The 27,963-nt window shown below is 35.0% G+C and overlaps 1 protein-coding gene across 1 annotated transcript in view; it reads right to left on the reverse strand.

Annotated features, from left to right (window-relative positions):
• LRPPRC (leucine rich pentatricopeptide repeat containing) overlaps positions 1-27,963 on the reverse strand; it is a 93,298-nt gene that overhangs the window by 15,179 nt on the left and 50,156 nt on the right. The window contains exons 24-31 of the mRNA XM_050894409.1: positions 27,079-27,203; positions 26,333-26,439; positions 13,636-13,704; positions 13,278-13,368; positions 10,041-10,183; positions 9,842-9,929; positions 5,073-5,196; positions 1,297-1,385 (exon numbers count right to left, since the gene is read on the reverse strand). Coding sequence (XP_050750366.1) covers positions 1,297-1,385; positions 5,073-5,196; positions 9,842-9,929; positions 10,041-10,183; positions 13,278-13,368; positions 13,636-13,704; positions 26,333-26,439; positions 27,079-27,203 — 836 coding nt within the window. The remainder of the gene's footprint in view (positions 1-1,296; positions 1,386-5,072; positions 5,197-9,841; positions 9,930-10,040; positions 10,184-13,277; positions 13,369-13,635; positions 13,705-26,332; positions 26,440-27,078; positions 27,204-27,963) is intronic.

Here is a 27,963-nt window from a genome sequence, read left to right on the forward strand (position 1 = left end):
AAAGCTTCATGGCACAGAAAAAGCAGAAAATGTATTAGAATAAAATCAGACAGGAAAGTCAGGTGAAGGCCTTGAAAGCTGCAAAAACTTAAGACTTGCCAAGAGCAAGAGAAGCAATTGCATTCACCACAAATACTTCAGTAGATGACACCTGGCAATGACATCAGACTGGAGACTGAATGGGGAAGGAATTGGAAAGAAGACAAGTTTATCAGCTGCAGGAAAGGGTACAAGTGAGAAGATGCATCTAAATGCTCATCTTAGAGTATTTTAATGTAGCTGATGTTACATGGGTATGCGCTCCTACAGCTACACAAAATGGAATGAAATAAAATTAACTGATGGCAGAATCAAAAATGGATTTCCTGGTATGCCTTCTGGTATGAAAGTGAAACCCAATTCAGTGTAATACATTTTCTTCATATGTAGCTGCTTTAACTCTTAAAGGTACTGACAAAAATACGTATCAACACTGTACTTATGCTTGCCCAGGGATAAAAGACACAGCACTGCATGTAAAACTATGTGCTTGCAGAGTTTTCCTCTCTCACAAGAGTTCTACAGCACAACTAAATAAGTAGAATGTAACACTGGAGCTGAACTCCAGGCTGCAAAACAACCAATGCCAAGAACTAAAATAACACAACTGTAAACTTTATCCACCATCTTGTTGGGTAACCTTACATACTCTTCAGCCACCATTTTCTTTTCTATCATCATTGTTACATTAAAAAGAAAACCAAACTGAATATTTTGTTACTGTTGGTATCGAGAACTATTAAAAAGTATTTGATTAAGTTTTTAAATCAATATTATAATCATTTAGTGCACAATCATGCACATTTAACAGTCAATTTAACTCGTCTGGTATCTCACACAACCAACACAATATGCAAGAAACAACTGCTGGGAATTGTTTCAGATGCTCTAAAGTATGTTAATTTCCAAAGCAAAATGACTTGTGCTGTGAATTTTAACGCACTTGAAAGCCTGTACTTTCTCTCGTTCTGGAGCACAAATTTTGCATGTCTGAAGAGCTGTGATTCATCTTAAGAAAACCCATCTTGTGTTAAATGGAATGGAAACTGGACTAAGTGGTCAAATGACAAGTACATTCATATTCAAGCTGTATTATAAATGCATGTACAGTAATTTACGTCTCTCAGCTACCACAAAAGGCTCTTGATAAGCAGGTAATTTGCTAAATGGACTCCTTTATCCAAGTATTCGAAGGGCGTTACAAGAAAAATCTGCAGAGGCATTAATGTGACGTAAAGGTCAAGCATTGTGACATACCTTTCAAATAATCCCGCCTAACTTGCGATATGATGAGGAGGCTGCTGGCAGCACTGTTCAGTGTGAAGCCCTTGATGTGGGTCTCAGCACTAAAAGAAGCAGACATTTAGAAAGGAATTACTGACATGCTTCTGATACGATAATAAATGGTTGAGCACCAAGGTGAAATTATAAAAACTACTGTTCGTATGTTAAAAATATTGCTGCAAAATATCGACCTGGAGACAGCTTTTGTGTTATCCTGTCAATGGTTATAGAAGGATAATTTTTTTTTGCATTCTGACAGATGACAAAGTTGGAAGTGAGCAACAAAAGAAACAAAGTACAAGATTTTTTTTAAACAATCGGTTCAGATTCTTGAATGCTGACATATTAGATGACTAAAATAACTGCATGCCCTGCATTGTTCTGTTGTATCCTAAGCTGGATACTTTTTCTTCTTTTTTCAATAGTCACCATAATTATAAAATATAAAACTATTCTTTCAGCAATAAAAATGAAACATTTATTTTCAGCACTGTATATTTTAAACATAAACTAAAGCATATTATGAACTAACACCATATCATTTGGTTGATTAATTTTCAAATTTCTGTCATCTAGATGTATACAGGTTTTAAAGTGAACATACTACATTGGCTGCCTTAGCCATATTAAAATTGTATTTCGCTTATCAATTCTTTATCTCCTGTAATACCAAACTTCACGTATCTATAGCAAAGAGAATCTTTACTTTAATAACACTGCTAAAGCTTTTCTAACACTCTGGAAATTAGTCAAGAGAGACTAACCAGCAATCACATTGATCTCATACTAGAAACCGTTCCCATTCCTAAATGACATATAGCCACATTTTTAATATATAAGGATAACTTTACAAATGTTCATTTCTAGATTACAAAATCTCTACACAGAAAAGGGGGGCATTGCCATTTACCATATCAGCAATCAAGATAAACCTCACTGATCATCTTGTGGCAAACAACTGAGCAGCCTACCTACTTGAACTTAGAGGCTGAGCGGATTGGGAGGTAAGCAGGGTCATTGCTAAATTATTCTCCTCAATCCCAAGAAAATCCTTCACATCACACACAATATGACTATCCTCTCAGTCACTTTCAGCCTCCCAGGCTCACAAATGCAGTCACTGGACTCGGGATTTTCTTACTCTCCCAACCAATCCTCTTAATCCCTGCCTAAGCACCCACTGCTCAGTTCCGCCTTCCCCCCCCCCCCCCCTTTCTCCCATCTGTCAAAGCCCTTAAGTCAACAATTCATGCATGAGACTGTAAATTACATATAACAAAGGATTTACTTTCTCCAATCTTCCAATCTTTAGTGTGATTAAATAGATGTTAGCTACTATTACGGAACTAATCCATCATTCCAATACTCCTAAATTTCTATTTAAAACTTCTTGGACTAAATGCAGTAAATACTCCTCAAAACAGTGCCAGAATGCGAAAGCAACTAGACTTGGGTTGACCAACAGATCAGTAACTTTCAGGGTTGTTTTTTTTTTCCCCCCAAATGCAGAGTAGGAGTGCAATTTCCTTCTACCACATCACTTTCTCATGGAAGTTTCTCAGTTCTGATAATAGGAGGGAAGTTTTAAAATTATCTGACCTTTTCAAATAAAAAAATTACTTATTTTGTTGCCTATGCTAATGCTTACAGTAAGGCTCTCTAAATATTATTTAAATTTCAAATTTGGCTTCAAGCAGAGTAAAAAGAAAAAGATGTGACCTTATATAAATGAAGGTAGCTTTCCTGTATTTTATGAAAATATTAGGAGTTGCACAAGTTTCAGGCCACTGCACACATTTAGGCTTTGTAGGAGTAATCTCTTTGTAATATAAAGTTGGAAAAATTGTCAAGCATGCAGAAATGTGTGCGAAACACACAGATTTGCTATTCCTCAACCATAGGTACACACACAATCACTTTCTCTACTTCAGTGAATAATTTTAAACTTACAGACTTTTGAAAATGCTTAATATAAGCATCGTTTTGTTACTAGAAAAAAGATACACAGATAAACACCATGAACACTGCCAATATGAAGCATTTTCTGTCTTGATGCAACAGTGAGCTGTTACAGGCTTCTTAGAATGTCATTATTTGGCATTTCTGTGCTACAAGACGGAGTATGAGAGTTCTGAAAAGCACAGGGGTTATTATGCTTGTTCGCTTTGACCAGTGACCAAGAATAGAACCTGTTATTAAATCCTATTTTCTTTTTTCCTAAATAACTCAAGGTTCAGAGGCTTAGTCTTTTAAAACACTTCAACTTTTTTAATCGTTAAAATTTTTTGTTCATTTTTTTCCCTGCATTTTGAATTTACATACGAAAACACTTATCTAAAGTGGGAATTCTGAATCACTGAAATACCAGGAACAAGCTACCACCTTCTTTGTGCTCTTCCAATCTGCAAATTACTGCTGATAACATGCAATACTTTGTGCATCTTCCTTACAAGTGTGTTTGAGCTGCGGAGCATGTACAAACCTTCAGCAGAAAGTTTCAGACTTCTTCCCTGAAGAGTCTTTCAATACCTCTTTCAATACATTAATATTTTCTGTGAATGTTTAACAAACTACCTAAATTTTACCAACATTCTTTGTACTTCTAGAACATCTCCTTTCCATCTTCTGTTTACAAAGATTTATCAGTTACTTCCATTTCAGGGAGCTTAATTTGATAAACTGTTGTAGTTTTTCCTTGATATAAGCCATATATCCAACAAGCACAAACATTCCTTATCATAAAGCCCGGTTACTGAGACCTATTTGAAAAAACATTATTTGTTCTTCTGAATGCAGAACTCAAATACTTTTTCAATGAAAGACATTTCTTCAGTCTAAACACTTTTAAAGAAAACATGAAAATAATAAACATCATCTTACACTATACTGTTTCCGGACATCAAAAACTAAGTTGACTCTAAAAATTACTACATTTTTATAGTGCTCTATGCGTCACGTAAGTTACCTACAGGCACTTTCAAATTCACTGTATTCAGTCAGAGAACACACTTGATGACAACCACTGTTCTTGTTTTAGCTGAAGAAACTGAAAGACTTAAATTACTTAAATTTTTGTTCTTCTTGCCTCTACATTGATGAGTAGTAACACTTTTACTTTGAAGCCTATAATCTGACCAGAAGACACATTACAGGCAATAATTAAAGCAAGTGGTGTACCATACAACTCACTAATGGTTAATTCGATTCTGGTGATTCTAGTAACACATGACAGCAGGTTGGATTTATTTCAGAAGTGTAAGAGTTGGATCTAAGGTTTATGGTCATCTCCTAGCCACTGGCATCACAGTCAAATGTACCATTTTGCATTTGGCAGGCAGCCAGCTGCCAGGGAGTGTGGGTAGGGTAGGATAGCAGCAGGGATGGGCATTGAGGGGAAGGCTCACGGGCAGTTAAGTGAAGGAATCTTGTCTGTTTGGATATTGCTCTAAAGAGGAAAAGGCACACTGCCAGAAGGGTAGACTTTCAGTTCTGATGCCAAGTACATTTGTTGATACTGTTAGTTGAAATGAGTTATTAGCAATACATACTGTCACTCTAGTACCTTTTAAATATATAGCATATCGCCCTATTACGAAACACTGGTGTATTTCTTACCAGAACTCCTAATAACCAGTCATGACCTGTTTTCCCATTGAAAGATAAGGACTTACCTGAAAATGATCCAGAAATTATTTAAAAACACCCACCCCCCAAACAATTAAAATCCCCCAAACACAGAAAAACCTTACATGTGTTTCACTTCGATGGCTTCTTCAAGACAATTCTGTGTTAACAATGCTTTTATAAAGGTGTCATAAGAACGATAATGAAACTCATGCTTCCCTTGCATTTTCAGGAAAACACTGTAGGCCTCTAAAAAAGAAAATAAAAGACACAATGAAATCTCATATTGCCATGATGTTGATCATAGAAAGAAATTACCTATTCATTGAAAGGGTCCATCTTAAATCTATTTATCCTCTGGTTACATCTTTGAGCCCAAAGCTGTTGGTCACAGCTTGTTCAAAACTGCTTGTATACAACAACCAATTGACACATACCTCCACAGAACAAAAAGTTTGCTACTGCTCTTTTTCTATATGTGGCTGTTGCTTAAATACCAACACAGCTGGTTAGAAGGCGAAAACTCAGGATTTTTAAAGCAAGACCTAATTCTGGGGTATGTAGTTACAGTGTCTGGTGCACGATCACAACAGCATTTAACAAATAATACAGGAGGTGATTCCAATATGGGGAGATCAAATTATTTGGCTACGACAAGATTTATACAAAACATACAATTTACAAATATACAGATATTTAACAAGTAAACTACGCTGCATTTGTTTGACTGATTAACAGTTTTATTTCATGCATTCACAATAACTGTCAGTGTATGAAAAGATGTTACCAAAAAGGGGGAAAAAAATGATAAGCACACTTTTCAGTCATTTATTTTTCTGAAACAAGATTATGCAGCTATAAACATGCAGCTAAAACTGCCATCCAGGCTGTAGCATATGCTAGAAAGCTGTGTTAAGAACCACAAATGATCTTTCACATCTAAACTGTGATTGCATGTTTCATTTAATGAAACTAAAAAAATAATCCCTTTGCTAATTCAAATCATAGCCACAGTAATCTTTAAAACTTTTCAGAAATACTTGCAAATTTCACAGCTAAGCATTAAGTTTTTTTCTTATACTTTGAAAGTAAAGATGAAGAAAACTCATTTGAATCTTACTGTCACAAGAAGCATCACACTAATAGCACTTACTACAGTGTGCTGTGGAATTTTAAGCTGGCATTCCCCAAACCAAAACTGTTGGTGTGCCTTTTTGGTTGAAGAAGTTTAAGATTCAAACCAAAAGCATACATAAAAACCTCCTGAAATGTAGGCACAAAAATGACTATGCATAAAATTTACTATTTACAACACACAAACTCTTACACTGAGTTAATAATTAGAATTAACATTGCCCTCCATCATCTACTTTGGATGCTTGGAGCTACATTAAATATATATTTGAACAGAGATAAAGGATAAGAATACCACAGTAAAAATTAAATCCACTGCTGTGTATGCGACTTTCACGTACACATGAGAGACAGACATGAGAGAGATGGAGAGAGAATATGACTGATGTCTGACATTACAATAGTGATTGCATTGTCAACCAAAAGACCAATGAAACAACAACAGGACGACACAGGAAAGGTCTTGAAATCCACCACTACATTTACTTATAGGTCTGAGGTTAAAGCTTGGCCTGTTGTAATGTGCTGAACTCTTGCCTGCTCAGATGCTGAACATCAGCATTCATAGAGTGTTCGCACTTAAATTCAGTGGAAGAGACCTTTTTTTCTTCCACTTTTCTGAAATCTGAGGTACCAGTAGACTAGCAATCACATTCAACGATAACAAAGACCCTTTCACTGGTATAATCTATTACAAGTGTAAGTATTTACAAAAATGTAGCTGACTGGTGATAGGTTTGCTGTTTCTGCTTGTGAAAGCCTGTTTAAATTCTATTTTTTAAAGCCAAAAACTCCTTATGTTTGGAGACTCCTACAACAGCTCTGCTGTTTTCAGACTGAACTAGGATTTCACCCTGTGTTTGAATATTGCTTTCCATTGGTTGGGTACAAAAATGGACCTTGCCATCAGATGTCAAGCATATGTTACGATCAACTATCACGGTCCACAAAACATAAGATCTTTTCTACAAGGAAATATATTTAAATTTTTTTGTAATGGCTAGTTCAATGAAGAACTAAAAATCTTTGTATCAGTTTTGTTTTCCTGTTCTAGGATGTTTTGTGTATGTCAGTCCTGACCTCAGAATGACTATCTTATTCAGATGATTTTCTTAACTTTATTCTGCATCAGTGCAAGTAGCATGTTTGAAGTATACCTAGATGAGTCTCGAATTGAGACATATGCCTGATCAGGTATTATCAGCTTATTACTTCTTCAGATGGTATCTAAAATTACTAAAGTTTATTAGCATTCAAAAGAGAAAGTTCTTGGTTTCAAAATCATATTGTGTTATACTAGCTATTTCAAGAAGAAAGATTTGTTAGAAAAGTGACAACTTGCCAAGAAAGTCTCATTTCTCAAGACAGTCAAATTTGTTTCAGCAATTGCAACTGTTTCGGATGTGTGTAACATGATCGCCTAGAGTCAAGTTCTCACACTGAGGAAATCAAGATAAAAATGAAAATATGACTTTGCATAAATCAAGCACTTCAGAGAATAGATTTTCAAAACACCTCCATGTCAGAGTTGATAAGACCATGAAATTAGTTACATAACTAAAGTTAATCTTTTTCTTATCAAAAAGCTGATGTTGATAAAAAGTTATATTCTGCCCTACTACATTCACATCAAAATTACATTACACTGTTATATAAAAGAGACAACTTTGTCTTAAAAAAAACTAGAAAAACTAAGAGAACTGTTTCCCAACATTTGTCTTTTTCCCATAATTCCCCATAGCTCTAGACCACCTGCTCTCAAATACTGCACCTTTAAATAAAAAGAATATGAAGGAATAATTATGATAAATTCAATATCAAATGTCATCATAGAGTGTTAGCAGTTACATTTTATATTTTTGTTTTAAACTAGTCTCCCTGCAAGGTCCAAGGCATATTTAGTTTCCTCCTGCTCTCCACTTGATCATTTATGATATCAAAGGCACAAGACACTTTTCTAGGAATAATGTTATAAAACGCATTCCATTAATTTTGCCTGGTTTTCAGTGAAAATATTTCTGTGTTTCTCATTTTCTTCCAATTCCCAAAATTTACCAGCATGAAGAATTTCCTGCAAACATTAATTTGATGTCTGCCATAATACACAGGATTCTTAAATTCATATACATAATACAAGATTGCACTCCCTACTATACAGAATATCCAGACTCCACTTTAGACTTCTGATCAGTGCTCCTGCGACTGAATAACTCTATAGGGTCATTTCACTAACAACAGAAGTTAACTGTGTGAATGACAGATTCTTCTTTTAAAAACTCAAAGCTTAAAAATCTGTGTGTCCAACCTGTAAAATATACTGGTAACACTCAGAGAAGAAAATAACTAGGTATCTTGATCTTCCTCATTCAGCAAAATTAATTTTTTTAAACCTATTTAATTCTGCTTTCAAGTTACATACCTAGTTATTTGTCATAGTATAGGTGAAGAAAATAAGGATTTCCAGAATATTCAAATGCTCTGCACTTTGGCAAATGCTAGAAATGGACTGATTTCCTCCCCGCTTTGAAAGGTCCAGTAATGCTAGTTCTGGCTCTGTGACCCTGCTTTGGGACAAGATGGATAGGAATGGGTTTCCAATGATTTTAAACACAGACTAAGCCAAAGGAACTGCACTGAAGTACACTCTTCCTTTCTATACACAAAGGCAAATACCCATACATAAGTTAATTCTGTTTTTATCTGAGGCAGGGAAGTTTGCACAGAAAAGCTATTCATTTTTCATAGCAGAGTTGATCTGAAGTGATCTCTCAATAAGGCCATTCTATTTGTGGGGTGGCACCCACAAGCACAGGAGTCTGGAAACCATGAGCTGTGGGGACACAGATTTTGATCTTTTGTTTATAGTCTGTGTATTTCTTTGGGGGAGGAACAACAGGAGGAAAAGTTTGCAAATTCTACAGAGAAACACGGACAACTTTAATCTTAGTTGTAAAGAAGCTAAAGACACTATGCAACACATTGAATCCTCCCTTCAAATAGAAATAAATAGCCTTGCAACATCAACAAATAGAAAACAGACTAACAGATAAAAGCCAGATAGGAAGAGAGCAATGACTCTCTCCATAACATAGTCTCATCTCATTTAATCTCATCTATTTAATTTCTTTGCCAAATCTATAGCTTAAATAAGGCACCTGAAGTATACTTTGGAACCATATCTGATCTTATTATTAAGACTTCAACAGCAGGGGCAAATAAAAAATCTCTGAACAACCTCTTTTAATAGGTAATTGCCCTCCCATAAACATGTCCCAGCTATTTCACTTGATATTAGTCTCTCTTCTCACTACACTCCTCACGTCTTACATCATAAAACTTGTGACCGAACAGCTAGATTTTCTGGGAACCATAAAACCAGTATTTTTAGCACCAATCCTTTACGTAAATTTAGTTTCTGGTGTCTAATGCATACGTTTGAAAGTCTAGAACATGGCCAACAGTATAAAGTGAACTACAGACCAGCAATACTTTGGTTATTTTAAAATTGGCAACTTCACCATAGACTGGCTTTCAAACACCCATTTAGAAGTCGGCATTTCCAATGACATTTTAAATACTTTAGGATATCCTTCTCACATCAGCTTCTGAAGCATAATATTGGCAGGCAACATTATCATGTACCTTTCCTAACATACTAGCAAACCAACAAAAAGCAGCACCAAGCATCTGTGGCTCTGTAGTTAATTGAAATCTTAAAATTAATGCTGAACTGGGAAAAAACCAGTGGTTTTCAGTTTACCTTTTGCCTTGTTTTTCTTGCAAAGCATCCTTATTTTTCTTTCTTCCACATTAGAAGCACTTAAACTTCTGGTATCTTCACGTCTAACCTTTAAAACAAACTTATTTAAATATTACCGTAATGCTATCTGTTAACATTTTTCAATGGAAAGAAATACATTCAAAAGTGTTGTTAGCTAGGAAAGTCAAACTCCAATTACCTTAGGTACCTCAAATGGAACAACTTGACCATTTTTCTCAAGTATATCAGCCAGTAAGGCCAGTGTTTTCTCACGAGGAACAACATTTTCTTCTTGAATTTTAGTCCAAACAGCTTCAGCCTTTCTCCAGTCACCGTTGTTCTCTGAAACAAGACTCAAATCTTCAGATAAAAGCACATTTAGAGTATACATACGTATCTAAAGTGATTCAAAAAAGGTATCTTTGGAAAATAATTAATCAATTAATCATGTACTTCTGCTTCATATGATCATCAACTTGAAAAGTTCTAAACTACTTTTAATACACAGAGGACATCAGATGATGTAAACAGAAAAAAACCCCAAAACATTGTATGAATTTTCAAATGAATGAGAAATCGGCTCAAAAATATTGCAGAAGTGTTCCTCCTAGCTCATCAGTTCTAATATTCTTGATTGTTAGTTGTAAAAACAATTACAAAAATTTCTAACTTATTAAAAAACATTAGCACTCTAAGGTACCACTTCTAAGTTCTATTCTGAAATTCTTGAAATGAAATCCTCTGGTTATGTTGCTACTGAGTTAGAGCATCTACATCTCAGAAGTTTACCACTTTCAAGTCAAAGAAGTGTTCTAGGCCTTCAGGCTCTCATTTTGCTAAGAAAAAAATGCATATCTGAAGACTGTAAAAGGTAAGTTTTCTGGAAGAGAAAAACTTAATAAATTGCTACCAAATTCACAGAATAATTCAACTGTTTTCAACAAGAATAGCAATTTATATATGCACCATTGTACATAACTGCAAATAAATAGAAAGCTGGACTTTGTGACAGAAAACAGTTAATTACTATTTAACTACATACAGCAGGTGGTTTCCTGCATCTCCTATCTCAATGTTGCAAAGCATAGGCTGCTTTGCAAACATTATTGCAATGCAATACTGAAGCGTTACAGTGCAATGTTCTCTTCTTTCCAGGAGCAGCATGGGTTTAGGAAAACACATGGATATGTTACTGGGCTAGTTCAAGATCCAAGCCCACTTTCAACAAGGTTCCGGCATCACTTCAGCTTTTTAGAAGAGGCAGCAAACTTGGTGACTACCCTAAGTCAAATAAAATGATTGGTTTTAAGGACTAAATACTGCAGACAACATTTTAAAGCAGATTATTATAGCAGTTAGCAGAGTAGGACAAAGAATGTCTTAACACTTTTTCATGTGTTTGTCCCTAAGTTTGACACTCATGAGGCCACATCTAGAGGACTGTGTCCAGTTTGGGGCTCCATAACTATAAAAGAGATGCTAGCAACTGGAGCAAATTCAGCCATCAAAACACACATGGGGCTAGAGCAGATGAATTCAAAGAGGAAGTCGAAGAAGATGAGTTTTGGGCAGCCTGGAAAAAAGCAGGCTAACAGGGGATCTAATTACTGTCTTCAATTACCTAACTGACAGTTACAGAGAAGAGCGAGTCAGTCTCTCCTTGGAAGTGCACTGCAAAGGATGAAAGGTAATGGTTAAAGGTTGCAGCAATGGAGTCCGAGGACAATCAAATCCTGGAACATGTTGCCCAGGGAGGCTGTTTGATTTCCACCCTTGGAGGCACTCAAAACTTTACTAGACAAGGCCATGATGTGATCTAACTTTGAAGCTGTCCTAGCTCTGGGAAAGGGCTAGGCATAAAACTGAGGTTCTCTCCAGCATAAATTATTCTGTGATTCTAAAAAACCAAATGCATTGTTTTCAACATTTTTGATCACAGCTTGGACTAGATGGTAGGTTCTTATTTTATATGCTTAAAATAGATCTGAAGTTATGGCTTAGGTGTACAATGAAAAACCTCTACTGTACTTGTGCATGGGGCAGTTTTGATAGACAATCTAAAATGGCTGAAAGCAGGAATGTGCATGGTTTTTGTCTTCTATGGTGACAGAAACCCACAAATGTTTTCCACTTCTTTGAATAGATGGAATCGGTTTTGTCTTTTGAAAGAAGACTGAAGATTTTGCATGACAGAATTTGATAAATTGTAGCTTCTTAGATTCTCTTCCTAGCAGGCACACTGTCAGACTTAGTCACTGCCAGAGGTGAACAGGATGAGTGGAGAAATAGGAAGGCTCCCTCCCTGTTGAGACAAGATTGCTTTTCAGGCCTACTTGATTTTTGATGGTGAACCAGTTATGTGCAGAGCCAGAATTGGGTAACGCTACAGTCTGGTTTTGAAGCTTTCTAAGGCTGTTCAGGAAATGAAAAGCAACAAAGTTCTCAAGGGGTCTCCGGTGATTTTTTTGGTGGAAGCACTCATCTCTTCTGCTTGTGGTAAGTGCGAAGGGGAAGAAGCCTCTTTCGTTACCATATGAAAAGAAAAAGAGGGTTCGAATAGTATTTTATTTAGCATTAAAACATCGCTAGTTCTAGTCAACCAAAAATCTACATGGGGAACAGCCTAAAATTACTTCAAGCTCAAATGGAAGTCTTCCCATGACCAAATATATCAAATTGCTGTAATGGCTGATTAATATATATACACATTACCGAAGTACACAGCAATCCCTGTAATGCTTTTTTTATGTCCCAACTTACTGTTTAGTGCTCCATATCCAATCTTAACATAAAAAGTTTTTTCAAGACTTTAAAATAACTAGAACTAAAGTCTCCAAATTTTTATTATGTATAACACAGTATGATACACCGAATAACAAAACCAGCACAGATTGAAAAATACAGAAAAGAGGAAATTAAAAACACTATAGATACATCCTACGCTAAGTCTGTAGCATAGAAATGAATTTTCAATTTTAAAAACTGTTCCATTCCTATAAATGATGTAAAAATTAGGTTGTGGCTAGTGAAGAATTGGTAGATTTAAAAAAAAAAAAAAAACCCACCCCAAAAATGCACCTTTCAGAACTAGATCCAATTACAGGAGACTCCAGATCTTTATCAGTTACAAAGATAGAACAAATGAGAAGTTTTTCTTCTTTAAGCATATTAAAAACAGGAACAGAGTAAACTTTCAAGTTAGGACACAAGACAATAGCATGGATTGGAAGACTTGTACTATATAAGTTCTATATAAGCGTTCAGGTCTGCAGGTGAAAAAAACCCCTGTACTCTCCCCCCCGCAAGATGCCTCAGAAACAGTATCCAGGCTAATTGCCTATCAGGATAAAACTCCTCTCCAATTCAGAGTTATTACCTATCTCCAACCACAAAAGAAAACAGATTATAACATGAAAAAGATCACAAGCTCACTTACCACACAGTTGAAGCAGGCAGTAGTACATCTCATCTCTATCACATTCAAATAGATTTTGAGTTAATTCTATCAAGTATTCCAAAGTCTCCATCTTTAAAAAGAAAGAAGGAAGAACATGGTTATATCTCAGACAAACAATTATTCTTCTATATATGTGCACTTAAATGCTGTGTGCATTCAGCTAAAATAATATTTCTGTTTAAGTATACACCAGCATTTACACAGAGCATTAAGTTCACCTCATCAGCCTGTCACACGTCCTTTCACAAACATAAAAATCAAGCAATGAAATATTTCAAAACCATTTTTCTTGGAACATAATGACAGTTACATAGAAGACATCATACGAGCTACATACCTGATTACTTGATATACACTTTTTTGCAAACCACTGCAACCTTCCAGAGTGTGCTCTCAAGCCAGGAGTCTGTAAAATATTTCCACAAGAAGAAACACATTACTTCACATAGAACTTTCTAAGGAAAAGTAAACATAATACATATACTCATAATAAAAGTTCATAGTTTTTGTTTCTTTTTTGAAATCTGAATGAGATTATAAGCTCACAAATAATCAAGTTACATTGCATTTATAAGAGACTTAAAAACCGCAGTCATTTTATTCAAGACATTTTCCTTTTTGGTTGAATGCTGACAAAAAAGTTGATTTAAATTACACTTCAAATGAACTGAAATGTTAAATAATTTCTGTCACTACAGTAATAGAGTATTATTGCTATTACCCATAGTAATCCTTTCTATTACTCATGCTAAAGAATTATACCAAATGTTTCCAAACTGTCTTCACAATGAAACGTTCATATACAACACCACTGCAATGTCTTGGCAACTAGAAAACCATGCCTCTCAACTGCAACATCACCATTTGGTACCCCTTCTCTGCTAACATAAGCCATTTTCTTACAACTATTAACAATAGTGTTTTTAGATATTGACTTCTCTTGCTACTGCTCAGTAAGAAAAACAGAAATTTACAGAGCAGTAACTGTTACAACTGTAAGGTGCTGCCAGCGCAGATGCCAGGTATACTAACTGTAAGGCAATTCCTATCCCAGAACAGAGCAAAATCTTACTCTTCAGTGTGTGTACATGGAGAATCTGATATATAATAGTCAATATGCCATAGTTCTTTCTGTAATTAGCATTCCTCAGTTTGATGAACCTTTGCTTATTCATTCCTTTGTTGTTTCGAGCGGACTGCAGCTACAGAGTACACATTCTCAAGAAGGTTTCAATCCTTTGGATACTCCATCTGGTATAGACTACCACATTGTGCCTTCTCAGCACCACAGACCATAATCAAAATATTGGGTTCTTCCACTTATAAATTCTTAAATAAACATAGGAAAATTCAAAATTCTTAAAGAAACATGTTACAAGCATGCCAGTACCTCTATATCCGACGTATCTAAAAAAATGATCCAAAAAACCTGTGTGCAAGGTGTCCATCATTTTTACCTCTTACCCTTCCCTCCCACAGAGTACTTGGATTTACTTTATACTCTCTTGTTTTAGCACAAGGATCATTTACAGAGGGGACTCCGCTTTCATTTCAGGTGTCCAGATTCACATTAACATAGCTCAAAGTGATTCTGAGGAAATGTCTGTTCATCCCTACAGAGAAACATGTGTTTTGACTCTTGAAGGCTTTTAGCTGTTAATATTATAAGAAATCTCTACTGTTTAAACGTGAAGTGTAACTTCCAAAATTTGAACACCACTTCACATAAAAGAGGCAGTTTGAACAAAAAGCTGTGAGAAATATGAAGTCTCAGTTCCAAAACAGTGGAAACAATTACCATCAAAAAAGTCAATTTACCTTCCATGGCTTTAAAACAGATAATTTCCTTTTCCCATACTCTCCAATCACAGAATTATTACCATTACATCTTTCTGAAATAATTCAGCATACACCAGAAAACCAGCATGCAAAACTTCAGTCAAAACTCTTAAAATTTGCTAAATAGACAGGAAACAGTGTTCTGCAGAGTAAATGTTAGGCCATATAATCCTATCAATCATCCAAACCATTTTATGCAATCACTGTAAGGTTTCTAAAAAATAGGACATTAAACCCACAGTTCTTCAACATGGAGCATCTTCTCTATTTATTTAACTGTACTATAAAAATAGTCTCAACCGAAGAGGTTACAGAAAAATAGTAGCTTCTCAAGTATTCAAAAGTGGTATATATAAACACAGTTTTGCTTTCCAGGTACTTGCTTTTTTTCCAATTAGGTTTTTTTTTCCACAGTTATATGTGTTTTACAGGTACCTGTTCAGTGCTTTTTGAAGAGCTACCAAGCAGTTTCACATAAAATATGCTGAAAACTAAGTCAAGAATTAACATCTTACACAACAGGCTCTTGAAAATGAAAAAGAAAAAAGTACGTTGCCTGCATTTGTAGCTAATCCTCTTTAGGACATGGTAAAATTCAAATACTGAATTCACTTACAACTTCCAATATCATTGCTGATCCGAATGCCAATGAACTCAACAGCTCCAAAGCTACAAACTTTTTATAGCAAATCCTTTCCTGTTCAGAAATGATTGATGTGTCTGTCACTACAAGGACAGCTGAGTTATACAACAGATATCCTTGTGTTTCATTTTGAAATTGAGAAGTGTTTTCACATACTGCAGGTCTCAATCATCAAAAGAACATCTAGGTCAGATTAACTAAATCTCCAGGGCTTGCCTGATAGTCCATATTTGTAGCTTATCCCTTACCATCTTAGGGAATTTTAAACATTGCATTTAGCAGGAAGCAGACTTTCTACAATACAGCAGACTAAAATACAAAATAAAAAAATGCAAGGAATAAAAAAATTAAGTAAAAAACTGGTACTCTAATTACTCTTCCAAATTCCCATTTACAATTTTGATCTTGCTTGTTTCAATGCACTTAAAAAAAAAAATCTATTATTGAGCCTTAGTGTTTTGTTTTCTTGGTTGTTTTTAATTTAAGACATTCACTGCTTTAAAGAATGAAGGAACTATTGGAAGTCTCAAGCAATTCGTACAGCATACAAACTAAACACGGAGGTTTTCTGGCTTTTAAATTCTCTTGGAATATAAAACAGTCATACTGTACCGAACCAAAGGTTCATCTAGCTTATTATCCTCTCCCTAACAGTGCCTATATGAGAATATTAAAAGACAGAAAACCCAGCAATACTTCCCCCTTAGTGCTCTTTCACTCTCCAGCTACTTGAGGTTCAGTGGGTCACACTGATTCTAGTAAGTGATTTCTCTTCCGTGAGCTTTTCTGGTTGCCCCTGGAACCCCGTAAGATTTATCATTCACAAGATCTTTTGGCAAAGGGTTGCCTCAACTACCTTCTGCAGAAAACAACAAAAATACTACCACTTTTTGTCTGTTTTCAGCCTAGCTTTTACTAGCTTCATTTGAAGCCCCTAGATTTTGTATTGGAAGACAATGCACAATTGATTTTTGTTTATCCTCTCCATTTCATATTAATTTCATGAGCTGGTATATATAATTCCCTGTTTCACTGTTTCTTCTCCAGACTAAGAACTCACCTACTTAGTCATATCTCCTACAGAAACCATTCCATACTTTTGATCATATTTGTTACTATCTTTCTGAGGCTCAACATACAACCCTACGCTAATTTACTCACTGATTCTGTACCTTCACACACAGAAAGGAAAACTAACCAGAAGGGGAAAAAATATGCTGCATCTTTAGAAGAACTCTTGCCAAGCAGCACTCAAAAATCATGTGAATGCAACGGTCCTAACACACTGAAAGTATTTGATTTGTTCTCCTCCTTCCTAGAACCAGTCACTTCAGATAGGTGATTGAAGAGGTGCAATCACCAAAAAAATCTTTTCTGTACTAACATTTTTATTGGAGCTAATTTCTACCTATTACAGCTGAGAGAAAACAGATTGTCTGGGAAAACACTGACCTGTCAGAGAGGAATCTATTAAATGTTAGAAATATTCAAGTTTTGTTTACATGAGTGTTCTGTAACTGTTACAGCTAACAGACCAATACTTTTTACTTTTAAACAATTTTTTTTTTTTAAAGTAAGTAATTTACAGAAGACATATGGAAAATATTTATTTACTTCTCTCTACTTGCCTAAAGCAATCTTTTTCTCTTTAAACACAAAACTTACTTACAGAGAAAAACCACAAAAACCAACATACAGACCAGAAACCCTGTGGTATTGTTCAAAAAGAGGACTTTCAGAAAATTAAGAGTTGAGAATGTCCCAAAACAGTACCACTTTTGCTATAGCTGGCTTAGGATGCATAATTATTTAAAAGCCAGCAGAAGTATTTTTCATTTGGCATGTACATGACACAAGATGGATGACTCTCTTGTTTTAACCTTCCAACACTGCACTTCCACAAACTGCTACTGTGCACTGTTTGGCAAAATAATTGTTACATATCCTGGATAACTTATTCTAGCCTTTCACAGTATAACTTCACTGTGAATAACACACCAATTCTAACCATTCAAGTTTAACTCTGCCCTCCTTAAGTGTTTTATGTTTTCTTCTAAATCTTTACATTTTCTTCCCAAAGTTCAATCTTTTTTAGGGAAACAGTTCTACTATAATCACCAATCCAAACATATTGGAAAGAAACAGCCAAATTTTGTAAACACCATCCATGCTGCACTTTCTGATGGTATTTTTTGGAGAGGTAGATCCATTCATTCCTCTCTTTGCAGCTAAAAAAGCCAGTAATAATAAGAGACAGCTAATGCTGCTAAAGGAAGAAGGTTTCATGATGAGTTACATCAACAGCCATAACAGACTTATGTTACCAGTACCAGAACCAGTTACTGAGATTTAGATGCCAAAGCAATGTCTTGCAAGAAAATGCGTTACTTCTCCAAACAGACAGCCTTGAACAGACAGCTATAAGAACTGATGTATGTCGTTTCTAACAGCTCTCTCTAACATAAGCATCAGTGAAAACAGAACATTTGATGGGAAGTTCTTAATTTAAAGACAGATTTTTCCCTGATTCCACACAAATGTCTATGAAAATCTCACAAATTCCATGCAGCGTCAATGATGCCTGGGATATTTTTGCATGGCAGCTTACTTGAACAAAGTTTTTTACAACATAAACACTGTATGCTATGCTTGAATCTTACTCTATGTTAAAACTCTTGGCAGAAGTCCTTACTTCTACTAAGCAGTAGGTGTATTGCTTAATCAGAAAGTTAAAAGAATATGCAGATATAAAGTTTCTGTACCTTATGTAGCCATCTAAGTCTAGTTGATAGACAAGACTGTTAAAATAATCTTACACTTCTGTTATATTTTTGCCTCTTATTAAATACTCCACTTTCAAATAGCAATGCATTAACTTTAAAAAAATACTAAAACATTTACATTAAGATTTTTTAAAAAATAATCTTACATATATGTTCATATGTATGAAACAAGCATACTAGTTTGCTGTATTCCTTACATTATAATCTTTATAGCATAATGTAAGCGAAGTATCAGTGGGATACACAGAAAATACAGAAGACTATTTTGATTATTGGCTCTGAACGTACCAACTTTTACACAATAGTCTAGAAGTTTATAAAAGATGTAGCTTTAAAGACTGAGGAATCTAAAAATAATCAGTGCATCAAAAAGCATCTTTCCTGTTGCAATCATATCAGCTATCTAATAAAACACATTATTTCTCTCTTTTATTTAAGTCATTGTACTACCAGGATGACACTAGAGCTACATCGGTATATGGCAGGCAATGGAAGTAATACTTTTTCTACAAGTTCATTTTCCACCTTGAAAAAAGTTTAGCTCTCGTGGATTTCAAAAATGGTTTCTTTGGTGATGGCACGGAAAGATATCCTCAGTAACTTTGTTCTTTCTAAACAAAGAAAACTTTGTGAACTGCTCATAACCAAGATGGGATTTCTCTAAAAAATCAGGTATTGTTTTTGTTCTTTGTAAGCAATTTTGCCCAGAAGTAAATATGACTAAACACACCCCAACCCCCATAACACTGATTTCTTTAATGAGAAGCTCATCTGAAACATCTGGACACCTGCACAACTTTTTGGGCAAGGGGTAACTGTATGAAAGCTTGAATACAATTAAATCTGTACCTTCAATATGACTACTTTTCATGTTTGATAACAAGGGCAAGTACTCTAATGCAGCACCAGAGTTTTGAAAATTATGAGTTGCTCCACTGCAAGTTATGCCTTCAAAACCTACTCAATTACAGTATATTTGATATTTTATTTGCACTACCAGATATTTAAATGAAAGACATAACGGAACACACATCTACATATTTATCCTCCCTAACTCTCCTGTTGGGAGTGGTTAGAATTCAAGCTCATGCTCTCCTTACTGCCTATCCTACAATCACCCAAGGTAGTGACTAGCCTACTTGTACTAGGTTAATTTTTACACAAAAAGCAGCAGTAGTTCACAATAAGAAAATACAAAGCTTACAGTCTCCACTGGGAAAGTTTTTACTGTTGGTTTGGGTTTTTTTTCCTGAAGTATGTATTTGCCTCAAAGCTGTCAGTTACATAATTCACTGACTTTACCAACACAATTAGTATCTGTTGAGTAAATACACAATTTTATTTATTTCACTTGAAACAGGAATATATGCTACTTTGTTAGGCAAACATTGAGAAAAATATAAGGAAACTTGATTATTGTCCAAAAATACCAAAATAAAAATAGAAAAGAGCTTTACAACTTTAGCATTACTCATGACAACTGACACTGATGTATGTTTAGGCACTATTGGAATATTCTGCATTTACCAGCAAGATTTCCAAGATAAATTATGCAGTAAAGTATTATTATAAAAAAAATCATTAGACAATGAGAACTTCACAACAATAATCCCTCTGGAAGAAAAGGTGACATCAAAAATATGCAAGAACCCTGCTCAAAACAAAATCCTCAAGCATGTTCTAGACTCAAAACAGAGCAAAAATTTGCTCTTTGCATTGTAATGTGGTTTTATGTTGTATGATGAATGAAAAAAGCATTATAAAACTCAGTAGTATCTTCCCTCTAACACAAAGTCCCTGGAGCTAAGAAAGGATGCACAGCTCTTGCCATGATCCCACTTTCCAAACACATTACCCTCTCCCTTTCTGGAAGGAATTTGTTCAGTCATCATCTCCTTTACGAAATTTCCTTATTTGAAACATATTCCTTTGCTTTCTTTTAAGAAAGCAGTACTTAAGAACTTCTAAATAACATGCACTGAACTAGTAAGCACCCTTATTAACCCACATACACCCATGCACATATGCACGGACACAAAATCCACCTTCACTAATAGCGGTATCAGAGTTCAGTTTCATAAGAAGTACTGCTTTTATTAGACTAATAGGACTCAATAGTAAGGAAAAAAACATCTTTTCTTGTAATTACAGGGCTTGCGTGCCTAAAAGCTCTTCAGCCTTTCCCCTCCCTCTCAGCTGTATACAGTTACTCTAATAAAAGCTGTTACACCCTCTACAAACTACTCCTCAATCTCAGACCACTGTTATCTAATACAATTTGCATTCAACATTCACAAACATTTAAATTTTGTTCTAATCACCTCCACTCCTTTCTTAATGGGACCAAAAATAAGTCTTCGTAGGTAAATTCAGACACTAGATATAACCATCATTAAATTACACATAAAACACCCCTAAATCCTACTGTCACAAATCAAGAAAGCATCTTCTCCCCATAGTTTATCTTCAGCATAAAACCAGCAAGACTCAATTTTATGATGTAGACTCTTAAAAAAGCAATCTGGATGAAAGAAGGTTGTAATCTCTCAATATCAAGTAGAAATATTCTCATTGTTTTTATGGTAGATTAAATCCAATGGCAACTGGTATCTTAAGGTCTGCTGACAGTGGATGTCACAATTCTTTGCTTAAATCTATTTACCTCTTAAATTAACTTGACATCTGTTGATAGATATATTCCTGTACACTAAAATCACCCAAAACAGCTCTTTTGTCAGGTCTTGAATTTCAGCAGTAAATGCCTTTTCTTGCATTTATTCACATTGGAACACATTTCATTAAAATATTTCACAACTGTTTGTCCCTCAATTCTTCACATAAACGTCTTGAGATACGTGAGATATAGTATGATATATTTAACTATTAAATATAAACAATATATTTAGTATGAGAGCAGAAGATGAGGAAAGTATCACACTTAATTAAAATCTGGTTAAAAGAATTCTGAAGCCAATGCATTGCCATTTTCAAGGGAGGGTCCTCTAGTGGTAGCAAACTTGTTCAGGTTGGTCTTCTACTGAAAAATTTTGCCATACAGTTCTGAGATTTTTCCCTATATCCCAAATACAGTAATCCTCTCTTAGCCTTCATTTCCAGTAAAACTACAAACAGAGCAGAAACAAGAGCTTTTACTCTTTCACTGAAGGAACAACTTTAATTTAATAGATGATGAGATTTGATCTAGAAAGATTTCAAGAAGTATCTATCAAACAACAAAAGACAGTTGAATGTCTCCACCAACTCCTAGTTCCTATCAGAGGAGTCCATAAGCTCCTAACTAAAAATGCCAGTGATCTGATATCCTTTTTTAATGTGGTGCTTGTTTTGGTTTTTTTTGCAGAAGTATTTTGCTGTCCAATGAAATATAGTTTAAGGTGTAATGATTCTATCAATACAGTGCAGAAACGGATTTAACACCAGTTTAAAACCTTGTATACTTTAGCCATAGGTACAAAGTGTTCATTTCTACTTCATGAAAACATGGTTTAGACTTTTGCTAAGCAGATTTATAGAAGGGCTTGCTTGAACCTCTGCTGCAGGACTGTTACAGTACTTAACGATATACAAAGTCTTGTAACTCTACCAGAAAGAGCCGAGCGTGGACATGGGCTTAATTACACACAGATTCAGAGAGTATTTTGATAATTGCATGCAGTATGAATAAATGAAGGAAAAAGGGCAAGTCTAGAAATATTCAACCATCATGCAGGTAAAACAGCTGCAAGTATGAGATCTCAGTGCAAAATTCAGAGATGACCAAATAATTAAAATTGGACCAAAATGACAAACAACTATAGTCTAACTACTTTAGGTAGTGAAGTCTTTAAACCTCCATGCAGCATGCAAACAAAATAACAGAATAGCAGGTGAAGGGGGGAGAAAGTAGATTCCTCCACAGTGGTGTAACATTCCCTTTTTCATTCCCGCTCTCCTGGATGACCTTCACATCAGTCCAGCTCTCAACCATCAGCTCGATCAGGTTAATAAAGTGGCAGTCAACAGCTGAGTAAACATGAGGGAATTCCAATTGTCTAGCTCTGGCAACAGGTAAGCACCTGTGGATTGGAGAGATTTGGGGGACTAGGCTCTAGAAAATTCTCTTACCATTTCTATACCAGACTTAAAAGAATACTAGGCCAAGCAAGTCTTCCAGACTCTCTGATCTACTACACATACAAAGCAACACATACAAAGAATTACCTAAGACCTCTCTCCAGGAGAAAATTTGATTAGATATTTTCAAAATAAGACAACATTTTAGAAGACAGGTAAAGAAAATATTTTTCTAGAAGGTACTTTTTCCTTAATCCTACTTATGAAAAATTGATATCCCTTTCTTTTAGCCTACATTAGTTTTAGTTTAATTTAGTTAAAGTCAAAATTTATTGACTTAATTTTCTTTCTTTTTTTTTATGAAAAACAAAACTGAAGGAAAAAAGGCAATTAAACCGCTTTTCCAAGTAAGGGGGAAAATCCTAAGTAACTAGAGCTAGATTTGATGACATAGGAGTCATGCTGTGCCACTCCAAGGGAAAGCAAGGTAGTATGTGACCTTATGGTAACGGGCAAGAAGGGAGATATGCCAACTCTGTTTTGACATGACCACCTTTGAAGGACTCAAGACAAAAGCTAACTTATCAGCTGAGGTGCAATTAAGAACTGAAGACTAAATCATGCTTTGATGTACTACAGCACCCAATGGTAGAACTTGTTTCCAGTGGAAAGCAAAAGAGCATCTACCAGCACATCCATCTACCAGGTAACTTCAAGGGCTCAGCAATCTCCAGGCACAGCTAGAATAAAATACACTTTTACTTTACAGAGCAGCCAAGGCTGCCTCATTTGGAGGTATTGTCTCAGAGAGGCTTTCTTCTTTAGCTACCTGCCACAGAACAAATCAGAACAGACTTTCAAAAGCTTAACAAGGCAGTCTAGCAACATTGCAAACTGTTACCTTATCAACCAAACTCTGTGAAGCCTTAGAACTTAGCTGCATTTCCCCCCTCCCCCCGAGTCTTCTCAAACACAGCTTCTCTTCCACTTAGCATCGCTTCAAAAAGAGACTCACACCACGAAACTACTATATGCTTCAGTTTACTTATTCTAGTATCGGTCAGGTGCATTCTTTGCCTCATCTCCCTTCTATTCACCTTTCGTTGTCTTTTATACCATCATTCTCTGCTTAGTCTTGCTGTCCTTCCAGCAAGTAGATGAGCCCCGCAGCTTTCAGCTTTCTTGCTACGACTATATCCCACAACACATTTGTGACTGGATAATGTACATAAACAGCTCTGACCTAATTGTTATAATCTCACTCAAATCTTACCCCTCTTCCTTCCCCACCATCATCACCCAGTTGTATTATATCAAAGATTGAGATTTAAGAGTTATTTTCTTATTCCTGGGGCTTTGAGTTTCAAGTTTTTCAAAGCAGCAGCTGTCATTAAGTTTCACATAAGCATCTAGTGTACCTCTGATTTCTAAAAATAGCAAGAGCAAGAAGAGGCAGTGGTCTCCAATGAGTAACATCCTGTTTAAACGACCATATCCTCCATGGTCTTCACTTCCTTAGCTCCTAAGGAAATTTTTTTCCAGCTTCATTACTACCCTTTTAGATACTCTTTATTAACTCCGTAGATACTTTCAAAACAAATAGTATCACTAAAATCAATTGCCCACCATAATCAGCAATACATGGTAAAAGTACATGCTGAAAGGTAATCTGTGTCTAATATGCAACAGTGTCTAAAAAGAGAAAGCAGCACCAATTGATCACCTTCGCTGAATGTTTTTCACAAGAAAGGAAAATAGAAAAACAATCTGAGATGACCAACAAGAGAAGTAATTTAGTCGCAAAAACCACTGGACTACAGAAAAGGATACACATACACCTTGTATTCCATCTTCTACGTTATACTGATTAAGGCTTCAACTTCCCAACAAACAAAAAAAAGCAAATAGTAACTAGTTTACGGTTTAAAACAATAAAAGCTATTTTCTTCAGCAAAATACCAATTTTAAGATTCCTCCCCGCCGTTGTGGAAAAAATTTCTTTGGAAATACTTAACATTGTTACATAATAAAAACATACTTAAAATATAACACACCGTATAGTAATTGATTTTGTGCCACTTTATCCACTGGTAAAAATACATGCATACTATTCCTAGCTAAATTCCTATACTCCTCAAAATTCCAGAATTTAAAACCTCTTTTTCTCAACAGCATATACAAAGCTCTAATTCATACTTCATGGAAGTTAAGTAAAGAGCAAGAAAACGTACTTTACATAGCATAAAAAGGCAGGAAAACTTCCATTTAGTCTCCAGATATTAGGTGTTCAGATTTACGCCTAAGTGTCTGTTTGTGGTTACTAATAATTTATGATCAATCACCAAATACTGAACATTTGCAGAGATAATTTGGCACCTATTAAGAAAATGACAAAAGTTTCAAAACCCCAACAATTTGATAACTTGCTTACTATGCTACTCATGACTGCTGAACTGTAGCCACCAATACAAGTTTTGAGAAATTAAATGCCAGTATCAAAGAAACAGCTGCTAAATCACACCAAGTACCAGTTTTACTCATTTAGCTTTAATTTTACTTTCAAATCTCAGATTTCATCCTTTTACCTCCTATATGCTTTAATTACTATAAAAAGAACTCAACTCCTCAGTGTCATCTTCTGTCAGATACTGGTATTTCTATTCTTCTGTATTATAAGACTCTGAGCTCCAAAAAACCCCCTCAGAACAAAAATATCAACGCCTCAACTTTGTGCTTAGCAATTTCCACACATCCCGCAGCAGGACAGTATTGTTCCACCACAGACAAACAAGCAGATCTTCAGTTAAGATTTTTTAAATGCAAGAATTCTATTAGATAATTCAAGTATGGATAACTGGTATTTCAAATATTCCAGAGGAAATTAGGAAAAAAGCATAATTTGTCTTAGGAAGGAAAAAAACCCAAAAATTAGGTTACAGAGTTGTGTACATACATAACAAAAACGATGAGGACAAAGTATTACTTTTTCTGCAAGATGCCTCCTCCCACACATTAACTGGAAAACTTATGCAGCATTTTAAAAACATACAACTGTGTTAAGAAGAAAAATAATCACAATCTGGGCAGACTCTGCAGCTGCCCCTTTGACTTATCAATTTCAGTAAGCACAATTTCAATCAAGTCTAGATAAAATATACTAATCCTAAATAGACCAAGTTTGTCACCTACCACTTCCTATAAGCTGCTTACTATCCTGAAAAAGAGAGAGAGAGAAGAAATGCTAAATTAAATGCCAAACAGTAGCAGACAGCGCTTGTTTGGCTGATTAACTTGTAGACAAGCATTACAAATAAATCTGAGCATGGTCTGCAGCAAATTAAATTCCAGTGCTTTTAAGAACAAAGAATTCCTTTGGAAAGAGGATTAGCAACTTTACACCCAGGAATGCCAGTTTAATTTAATTGTTCCACAATCCGATATTTAATATGCAAATATCATTTTGATATATACCAGCGAATTTGAAAAAGTGAGGAAACAATTTCAATATACAACAAGACTGTCTCTTCTGAACTGTAATTATACAAAATAAATCTGGTCGAGGTTTTTTTTATTATTGGGATTGAATTCTATTAACATGAATCAGAACAAGCCTAATTAAAGGTTAAAAACCTTAAATGTTTCTAATTAAGAGTCTAAATAGCTGTACGATTAGAGTACTATAGTTAAAGTCCCACCTCAATGACCTTCCTGGCCTCTTTGTATTTTCCTGTTTGCAAGAAGGCGAAGAAGAGATCATAAAGAGCCATCATGTCACCATATTCTCTGCTTATAAAATCTGAAACTAAAGAGAGAATAAAACTCATTAATTTACTAAATACACTGAAGCATTTTAATATATATGTCAGATATTCTTAATACTAGTATTTTCCAAGCATCACAAAACTCCAAGAATAAGCTATAAGGAGATAAATTTTGAAACATACAGAATGATTACAACATATTACACAATTTCTTGTAGCTTTGCGGTTGAGCATATTTAAAATGTTTTTCTGTTTGTCTGTACTATTATTTTGAGTTGCATTCAACAAAATAGACTATATATTGGCATTCTCTGCTTGTAGAGAGTGAGGATATAGCATTTCTTAACAGCACAACTATTTGAAAAACAGATGTGGTGTTTTACTATTGCGTTGTATTACTATGAAGTTATTTGTTAATAGTAATATACATAGCTAGAAAAAGTATTAGCACTAATCTTTGAGAGCTCGATGCTGTATTATCCCAACATTAGGATTCTTCTACATTTAAAATTAATATCAATTTTCAATCTGAAGAACATAGGCATTATTAAGTGATTTAAAGTTACACATATAAACACAATTTTTTTTTTCTTTCAGTTGAAAGAAATGATATACAAATCCCAGAAGAAAAGCCTCCAGAAAACATAACACCAGACAGCATTTGACTACATGCAACTAACCCTTTTGCAGAAGATCAGCGTCTCCTTTTTCTATCAGTCTACAGTAGATGTTATGAAGCTGAAGAATTTTACCATACTTCTTATAACAGTTGATTAAAGCTTCCAGAGCTGCAGGCATGTCATCCCTTGTGGAATGAAACAAAACAAGAATAAAAACAATCAAACATTCCGAGCAGAGGCCGTGCATGCTGAACCCACTTTAGTCTTGAAAATTTCAAGGAAAATTCATTCAGCAGTCTATAATCCAAGAGTGTATTTTTTTTCCCCCAATATGCTACAGTTATTTTTAAATAACAGGTAAAGTTTTCCTACAAACAAATACCATGTAATGCTTGACAGCCACAGAAGTGAAAACAGAACTACAGATTCATGCTTAAACCTCAACTGTATAATTTTTAATTGTATGACCACAGTTCATTACAAATTAACCAAAGGTGTGAATGCTCTTCATCATTAGATGCACTTAATTTTTGAAGTAGAATTCTTAAGTTCTATGTACTATTGTGACAAAACCCCAATTCCACAGAAATTTTAGTTTGTATTTAAGAGTTCTATTTTTCTTGTTGATAAGTAATATTGTGCACATTATATCACCTCCAAATGTCTCTGTTTAGACATTTTCAATTTTTAAGCTCTTTAAAATTTTTCCACGGCATTTTTACTTCAGTATAGATCTCCAGAGTTAACTAAGATAACCACAGCTCTTTAGATTGCTTTATACTTGTTTTACACCTTAACAGACTAGCTATAAATCATCTGTTGATTTCCATTTCGTCACAGTTGAAGGGCTAGCATTTTTCCATTCTATATAAAGGTCAGAATCCAATCTATATTTTCTGCAATAAAAACGTAATTTTTGCAATTAATTCAACAATATATTAAGGT

Source organism: Gymnogyps californianus, chromosome 3 (assembly GCF_018139145.2).
Source record: "Gymnogyps californianus isolate 813 chromosome 3, ASM1813914v2, whole genome shotgun sequence".
NCBI classification, from domain to species: domain Eukaryota; kingdom Metazoa; phylum Chordata; class Aves; order Accipitriformes; family Cathartidae; genus Gymnogyps; species Gymnogyps californianus.